Raw genomic sequence first — 9,197 nt, forward strand, 5'->3', positions numbered from 1 at the left:
CCAAAACATCTGGAGGGCCACAGCTTGGGGATGTTCCAAAATGGCGGCAGCGCTACTTCCGGTCTGCTACTTCCGCCTGGTCCCTTATTTCTCCGACAGCAACTTGGCACGTATGCCGGGGGATGGCCTTGAGCGAGGCCTCCTTTAAGCAAGCGGAGGTGTAGCCTCAGCTCTTAAGTGCTTATTTTGCATTATATGGGGAAAGCATTCCCAGACAAAAATGGAGGGCCTGGGACATAATTGCCCAAGGCTGTTTCAGAGACACTGTGCATATCCTGCGAAAGATCAATTTCTCACCAGATGTAGATGCAGAAGTAATTTAAAAGGTCAAGACATAAGAGGCATAAAAATATCAAACAACTGCAAGTCATACAGTGTTCAGTGGGATCTACTCCCATGCAAGCATGCAATGGGTTGCATATATTACTTACGGGAGGAATTATGGGCCCATTCTGGCTTAAACTTCTCCTGAAACTAAGCTGCTAATACTGAGCAGCCTTCTTGACAGGGTAACTTGGCTTTTAAAAGTCTGTGTGTGTTGGTTAATGTTGTATTTGGTAAAAAGGGAAAATGTACAGTAGATATGATCAAATACAAAAGGAGAATTCCCTGGATGAGTAGATCCAGGTTTGGGGCAAGTATTCTTTGGTGAGAGAGCCCCAGCAGAGATTTAAAATCAGAAAACGCTATGGTCTTAACCCCTCCATGCAAGAATTGGTTATATGAGGCTGGATAGATCCCACATTTTGTTAATTGCCTTCACTCTCAGAAATCTTCATTGATACGTAAGGAACTGGAATGGTGATTTGATTACCAAATATCTTATACTATATTATTTGCTTTTATAGCTATATTTAATTTTTCTAATCACAGGTTTTGAATGAGAGTCCTGGCCTATTGTGATTACATTATTTGGAAGTTTGTAAATAATATATTTATATTCTTATCAATTTTTGTACGCATTCATTACTTTTTCTGCCATGACAGATGCACAAACCAATGTATAAATTTACAATTAAAATCACAAAGTTTTACGGAATCAGCTCAGATATAATAAATTTTAGTATTTTGCACCACAAAAATAGGATAACAAAATATCTAAGCTGTTGAAACATGATAGACTGTAAAATTTGCCTTGTGTAAAGCAAAGCATAATAAATATTATCCCCTTTTTTGTCTTTCTGTTCTAGGTGTGAGCCACAGAAAGAAAAATGATGTGCAAGTAGCTGGAGGAAACCTTTATGAACAAAGTTCTAAAAAAACTAGTCACGACTTTAATGCTGCTGAATTTAGGGGGGAAACGTTCAGAAATAAACTCCCTGTAAATTGTGTAATAGATGTGGATAGAGTTGCTCCAGAAGATGGCTTGGCATGGTCTTGTAGTGAATCCGAAGGGAACCTCAGTTTTGAAGGCTGCATTGCAGAGTTAAAATCTTGCCGAGGGAGGATGCGAACAGGAGTCTACAGGACATCAGATCTTCCATCTCTTATTGCTGCTAAGAGCGAGAAAAATAAGGATGATGAATGTAAAGCAACATTTGTATGAAATTGCAATACGCATGCAAGCGCTAGTACATTTATTGCCTTTGGAACATAAACACAAGCTGCACAATTCCCTTTTTTACTAGGAGACAGTGAAACTTGTTGACAGCATCTGAGAAAATCCAGCCAAAAACAACAACAGTCTTGTTATAAAATTTAGGGGGGGAAACATACACAAATTAGTACATAAATATGTTTTAAAATACATATATCTGAATGTATCTTCTCACAAAAGAAGCATGCCAACTCAGAGGGACCGAGGCATTTTTCTCACTCCCCTCCCCCCCTGGTATTTTTGAGGGGGCTGAGCTGAGCCAATACTCAGGGGGTGTTTGGCTCTGCTCCCTGACATCGTGCAAGGTGTCACGCAGCATTACATAGGGTGCCCCCCGTCCCCTTAAGATGATGGCACCTGTGTCACAAAATATGCATTTATAAATATATTTTCTCTAAATATAAGCATATATAAATGTATTTATCATAAAATATACATTTTAAATGCATTTTAGTAATTTTCTTAGGATGAGAGCTGCATTGCAAAATTCGAAGAAGTTCAGCATCTGAAGGTTGTTCTCATCTGCATAATAGTCTGGGCAGTGTGTATAAAGTCAGTTTGCCTTCTCATTCACAAAGATCACGCTTCTCGAAGGTCCCTCACCTGAACTTCTCCAGCTATTCCCTTCCAGATATAAATCTGTAAATTAAATTAAAATTCTTAAGGCTAATGAGACGTGAAGTTAAATGTGTTGTTTAAAGTGTTGTTGTTGTTGTTGTTGTTGTTGTTGTTGTTGTTGTTGTTGTTGTTGAATGGGAATAGAATCAGCAGGAGGGAGATGCCTGCTGTGAGCCTAATAATTATTACCCACCCACTCAGCTGATTCTATTTACATTTTGTAAAAAACTGCATGTTAAATCCACAGATCCATTTAACCATGTCTCTAGTCTTTCACGGGTTGAATATCAACTTCCATGCTGGGAAATAAGTATGGTAAATGAAAAGTACACAACAGGATCACCTGCTGAGTATTGGTAGCTACATGAATATAATAGTCCAGGATATCTATTCCTGCCCTAGTTCAATATCTTATCTTAAGAAAGCTCATTTGTGGTACAAAACAAACAAACAAGGAAAAATGCATATAGATCGTCTCCACTGTCTTTCATAGAGTCTTTTCCATTATAAGCTGAGGCTGGCCAAGGAGACAATTTTAATACAAACTAGACAGCGGATCATGAGGCTCTCAGTGTTGTTGAGCTACAATCATCCCTGACCGTTGGCCATGCAGACTCTTGACTAATGAGTCCAGCAACATCTGTAAGGCCAAAGGCCCCCATTCCAGGATTTATAATTCTGAAATTACTCTGTGCTGTATAAGGACATAAAAGGCCCCCAGGAACTAGTATGGAGAAATTCTGTACCTCCAGACTGGAAATTTTATCAATAGAAGATACGGCCTTAGGAAGTAGCTCCCAAAGTGAAGTGGGAAGAGAAGATTGGTGAAATCCTGGCCCGTTGTGTGCACCATTTTCCTGGCTACAATTACGGTACTTAAGTGGGACAAACAATGACAACGTTGTGGTTCCATAGAACGGGCAGAAAGTAATGCAGACTGTGGAGATGCGTTCTTCTAGCTGGGATAGGTACAGTCAACTCCCAATTTACACACGGGTTATGTTCCCAGGCACCACACATTCAAAGTGAAATTGCATATATTTGAGACACCATTGAAAAAGCCTGCAAACACCCCGTTTCGCCCAAGCCCCGTTTCACCCCTTTATGTGACTTTGGGGTCATTTCCAGGTTTGGCACAATACACACATGCACAGTCTGTGTCTAAAACGGTTGCTGCCTGTACACTCATTGTGGTGGTCTGGTAGGATGTAGGAGCCCCTGTTTGAGATAAAATCACCAGTTGTCGCCTCCTTGTACTTGGTAGGTGTGTATATGTAGCATGAGAAGCATATGTAAATATGGAAACACTTTCATTATACAATTCAGCTGAAAATGTTACAGGAAACTGTCAGAACAGACCCATGGCTGGTGGTGAGAATCCAGCGCTGTGGGGCTGCACAGCCAGTGATGATCTTGGCACATCAGTGTATTCTTCTGGACATCAGAGAAAGGAAAATATTAGTGTCAGTATAATCAGTTTGGGCCTCTCTGTGCAGCTGTAATGAGTCAATAGGAAGCAGCCTCTCAGTTTTTCAACAGAAGCAGGTAATGCTAAACATAATAGTGAACTTGCCACACTTGCACAGTACATTCTATAACAAAAAACATACAGACTAACAATCCTATATTGCTGAATCTGGAGAGTCATGCATATAAGTGGAAGAAAAAGAAAGAAACTATTTTGGTGTGTCAACTGCTTTTTCATCTCAATTAATTAATGATCTATTGAACTGCAAATATTTTGCCCTCTGGAACCAATCTTAAATTTTCATTCGGAATTTGAGTAGTAAAAATCTGTCATTGGGAAACATATGTAATTTAAATATCAGATTGCCCATCACTCTTCAAAAAAAATTCTTTACAATGATCTATTATTGCAATTTTTTCTTTACAATGATCTATTATCGCAACTTGCATAAATCAGTTATTTTAAAATACTAATTTTGTTTTGTTTGAAGTAAGAAATGAATGCAATTTGAGCTTTGGAATTAATCCAGTTGTGTGTGTAAAACAAGAATTCAGTTTAGCTTAATTAAGAACACAACATCTTGTCATAATGATGCTAAGGAATCAGTCTACAGTGTAATATACGAATGGTCATGTAATCTGCTTGTATGATATTAAAGCAATATTAAATCTTTCAGTCTTTCCTGTTCTTTCCATGTGAAAAGGACTATGAGGAGTGATGCATTACATTGGTTTTTAAAATCTACAATAGGAAGGAAATTAAGGCTGAAATCCTAATCCCACTTACCCAAGAGTAAACCTCACAGCGTTCAGTGGTGTTTATTTCTCATTGGCCGTGGGTAGGAATGCAGTCTTGGAGCACAGAGCCTGCCTTTGGGAACAAACAAATAGGCACATGTGTACATCAATGGATATTTAATGTATATTACAAAGCAGTTTCTGTATTTATGCGTAATGTGTTCATGTTTTTTCTATTTTTAAAAAAATGTTTTTTGTATAAAACTGAGGCAAATAGTTGTTGTTTTTTGAAGTTAAATCTTCATTCATTAGGCAGACAACACAAATTATCACTTTGATTTCTGACTCTGTGCTTGGGCCTTCAGCACCTTGACAGCAATCTTCTGTTCCTTAATAAGGAATGCTCGTTTGATTCTGTCATGAACGCATTTCGCACACATGGAATCACCATAGGCTCTGCTAACATGCTTCTTTGTTTTTGACAGCTTCATAAGAACTTTAGGGCAAATAGCACGAACAGCACGAAGTCTTCCTGGGCACACGCCGCATGCAGACTTCGGTGCCTTGCCAACTTTCTTGGTATACAAATAAACAATCCTGGATAGCCTGGTCTTGTTAGAGGCTGTGTTGTAGGACAACCTACGTCGGTATGTTAGACGCTGGACCATTGTGTCTGGAGTGGGAGCTGGCACCGGAAGCAACTGAGGCAAATAGTTTTCACAGGCAGAGTAAATGTTGCAACGGGGGTTGAATGGATGGACTGAAAGAAATTCACTTGTTAGTCAGTTTTCAGTGGATTCCTCTCATATCCCTAAATTCATTTGGAAAGAGACATTCCTTTAAGTACTGAGCTCCCAAGCTATGCTGTATTTACCAGCGGGACAAAATGAAAACAACTTGCTTACGTTATAGGCCAGGAAAAGCTAGTGAGCTCTTCAAATCCTGATTTTCCTGGATAAGAAAGTATATTGCTCCTGAGCATGGTCAAGTTCTCTCCTTGCTAACCACAAGCTGTAGTCAAGAGCAAACATTGACTAGAGGGGAAAGACTTTAACAGCTGCTTCCTTGAGTTTTGGCTCTCTTTTCTTCAGTCTGCAGTGGTCTGCTCCTGTTGACCTTCTGCTTGAGGATCTGGCCCCCTGCTGCTCACCTCCTTTTTTTCTTGGGACCATCTATGAGCTTTCCCTCTTGATTTCATTCATCAAGCAACACTCAGGCAAATGCTACATATGGGTCTGGTAGTGGGGCAGTTCAAACTAACAACTCTTGGGATACTCTAAAAGGCTCAATTCCTCTCCTTTGAAGAGTCGGTTGTCCATTACCTCCACCAGTACTGCTGCTGCTGGTTTTCTCAAGGGGTTATGAGTATGTCTCCACATGGTCAGTTGTTCTGCTCTGCTAGGGATTTCTTTCTTTGTTTTGCAAGTCACTTTCCATTGGAAATTTTGTAAATAAGTTGCAAAATCCCATTTATAAAAAATGTGGTGAATATGCATTTGAGTCTTTCCATTTTGGTCAAGGGCCTGGAAACGATGCCTTATGAGGAACGGCTTAGGGAGCTGGGTATGTTTAGCCTGGAGAAGAGAAGGTGAAGGGGTGATATGATAGCCATGTTCAAATATATGAAAGGATGTCATATGGAGGAGGGAGAAATATTGTTTTTTGCTGCTCCAGAGAAGCGGACACGGAGCAATGGATTCAAACTACAAGAAAGAAGATTCCACCTAAACATTAGGAAGAACTTCCTGACAGTAAGAGCTGTTCGGCAGTGGAATTTGCTACCAAGGAGTGTGGTGGAGTCTTCTTTGGAGGTCTTTGGCTTGACAGGCATGTGTCAAGAATGCTTTGACGGTGTTTCCTGCTTGGCAGGGGGTTGGACTGGATGGCCCTTGTGGTCTCTTCCAACTCTATGATTCTATGATTCTATGTACCAACAGGGATAAAACAATTATAGTACATTTGCATTACAGAGGGCAGCTGGATCTGTGTTGAAACAGGCCAGGACCTCTAGCGTGCAGTGCCTGCAAAAAATAAAAATCACTTCCTAGTATATGAAGCTCTTCTAAATCCTTGATGTGGATTAGGGCAGCAATATAGCCTGCCTCTTGAATGTCCTTCAGGCTTCACCTCCTACAGATTGTCAAGTGTATGTGTTCAGCTGAGGGCTCCTTCGTAAATGGGGAATTTCCCTACACAACAGTTACAGATTCCTTTCATTTGACTTACCGTTTGATCTTGCTGAAGACAACCTATTGGGGTCAACAGCTCTGTCGAAAGGGACATATTTAATTTACAGCTAAAATGTGAACTCCCCCAGGGTGGCAGAGGAGACTGCAGCCTACTCAAATCTATAGTCAGAGCTTTCTTCCTTTGCTTTCAAAGCTATAAACCTATTGGAAACATGCAGTGGGGGTGTCTAATATGCTAATGAACAACGTGGGTGGAAAAGCAGAAACTCTAGTACATCTAAAAATGTAACCCTGAAAAAGTGCAAATGAGTTTATTCTAAACTCCTTCAACTTGGTTGGCAGAATTTCAAAAGTGGGTGCATTTACAATGTGTGTTTTTTTCAAAAAAAAAGCCAATACCAAAAATTCCACTCGGAAATCTAGCCGTGTATAGATAATTATTTCAGAAAACTCAGGGTATGATCCACAACCCTGCAGACATTTCCCTCCCTGTGCAAGTTTTGCAGAGAGCTAAGTCCTAGCAAACTAAGGCAAAGGTGCAAGAGGGACAGTAGGGGAAGCTGTCCAAGCTATTCTAGTATCTTCATGCAGAATCTTCAGGAATGGGCTGTGACCTCTTGTTCCTTTCTCACCAGGGCATGGAAAGATGCTAAAGCCCCTTACTGAAATTGTCTCTATTGTCCATATGCCTTTGCCATCCTGGGATGGAGTCACCTCACTGCCTGAACTTATTATTATGAGGTTAAAAATAATAATAATTCAGCAATTCTTGGTGGGGATTGGGATTGTGAGGCCATTCACCCGCAAGGTTCAAATACCTTCAGATTGCTCTCCAGTTAAATAATGTTATGAGTTGCGGGGGGCAATGGAGTAGGTTGTATGCCAAGACCCTTCTAATTCCCGGATCCAGCAAGTGTTAAAATCTAAGCAAGGATTAAAGGTAAAGGTAAAGGGGGCCCTGACCATCAGGTCCAGTCGTGTCCGACTCTGAGGTTGTGGCGCTCATCTCGCTCTATAGGCCGAGGGAGCCGGCGTTTGTCCGCAGACAGCTTCCGGGTCATGGGACCTGCATGACTAAACTGCTTCTGGCGAACCAGAGCAGTGCACGCTAACGCCGTTTACCTTCCCGCCGGAGCGGTTCCTATTTATCTACTTGCACTTTGACGTGCTTTCGAACTGCTAGGTGGGCAGGAGCTGGGATCGAGCAACGGGAGCTCACCCCATTGCAGGGATTCGAACTGCCGACCTTCTGATCAGCAAGCCCCAGACTCTGTGGTTTAACCCACAGCGCCACCTTAAGCAAGGATTATAGCCAGACAAATAATGGTAATGGCCCTCTGAGAATGAGGCAATAAGCTTACAAAAAAGTGCTCTATGCCAGATAGCAAATGAGTGGGCCTGGGTGGGCCTGGGTGGGCCTCCCTCCCTCAACTCTCTGGTAGTGAGTTAGGAAAAGACAAAGGCCAGAGCTGAGGGGTGGGGCCGTGTAAGCTAGAAGTCTGAGGAAGAAGCAGGCTCTCTCCTGTGAAGGAGAGCGATGTCTGGTTTCTGCTCAAATCCATGGCTGTGGCTAGGGGTGGAGCAAAAGTCTTTTCCGGCTGCCTTTCCTAGGGGATGAGAGCTGCACATGGGCATCAGCTTGAGCAAAGTCCAGAGAACCCAAACCCCAAGGGGCCACCGCTGCATGGACGCCAACACCACAGGTTCCTTGACGCCACCAGCAAACTAAGTGGAGTTGCCCATCTCCACAAGGGAAAGTGTTCCAAGGCATCCCAATCGCATAATGTCCCACTGGGACCAAGCTTGGCCTGATGCCTTTCCTAATAAAAGTGATGCGTTCGAGTTCTAATTACCACCCTGTCAGGAGTATGGGCAGGAGTCAGGCTCTGGGGCCTGTAGTGCTTTGCAGGACTGGGGCCTGCCTCAGCTTGTACTGGAGAAGCAAGGAGTGGCCACTCAGGTGAGGCCACTTGATACCTCACTGCACCTGGTGGCAGGAGCTGGGAGGGATAAAAGCTCAGCATTTCCCTTCAGCTCTTTGCCACAGCAACGCTATCCCTGCCTGGTTGCATCTGGCCTCTTGATCCTTGCTCCTTGGACCCTTGCCTTGCCGTCATCTTGATCCTCGACCCTTGGACCTTTGCCTTGCCGACGCCTTGCTCCTTGACTCCCAGACCTTCGCCTCTGCCTTGCTCCTTGACCCTGCGACTGGACCCTCAACCCTGCACCTGTTCCTGCTTCTACACCACCATCTTGCCTCTGGTCCTGACGTCCTCAGCCAGGGCTTCAACCGCCCGCCGACCGGACCGTGACACACCCCCAATAAAGAGAAAATACCAAACCTAAACCTTTGCTACGTAAACTGTAACTGTGACGTTGAAACCATGTATAAGTATCTATGAATATCATCCATCTGCCTCCCAAACAGGAGTTCACCTCCACCCTTAAATCCATTTAAATTGTAAAGGGGGAAAAACAATGTAAAATAGCTTTACAACACATCAGAATGTCAGTTCTCGGACCTGATTGTTTCTCTCCTGAATGATGTACAGTCATACCTCATGTTGCGTCGGCTGCAGGTTGCGTTT

General features: G+C 42.6%; 1 protein-coding gene and 1 pseudogene across 5 annotated transcripts in view; one reads left to right on the forward strand and one right to left on the reverse strand.

Moving 5' to 3' along the window:
- Positions 1–4,358, forward strand: part of RGS12 (regulator of G protein signaling 12) — a 90,756-nt gene extending 86,398 nt beyond the window's left edge. For all 4 annotated transcript variants that reach the window (XM_088657684.1, XM_088657690.1, XM_088657709.1 and 1 more), the window contains one exon: positions 1,191–4,358. In XM_088657684.1, coding sequence (XP_088513810.1) covers positions 1,191–1,546 — 356 coding nt within the window. In that variant the 3' untranslated portion in view covers positions 1,547–4,358. The remainder of the gene's footprint in view (positions 1–1,190) is intronic.
- Positions 4,359–4,697: 339 nt separating this feature from the next.
- LOC148687266 (large ribosomal subunit protein eL34 pseudogene) lies at positions 4,698–5,119 on the reverse strand (annotated as a pseudogene). Its single transcript, XR_015946996.1, has one exon. The product of XR_015946996.1 is annotated as a large ribosomal subunit protein eL34 pseudogene (transcript).
- Between the last annotated feature and the right edge of the window lie 4,078 nt (positions 5,120–9,197).

Source organism: Zootoca vivipara, chromosome Z1 (genome assembly GCF_965207765.1).
Source record: "Zootoca vivipara chromosome Z1, rZooViv2.hap1.1, whole genome shotgun sequence".
In the NCBI taxonomy this organism is placed as follows: Eukaryota; Metazoa; Chordata; class Lepidosauria; order Squamata; family Lacertidae; genus Zootoca; species Zootoca vivipara.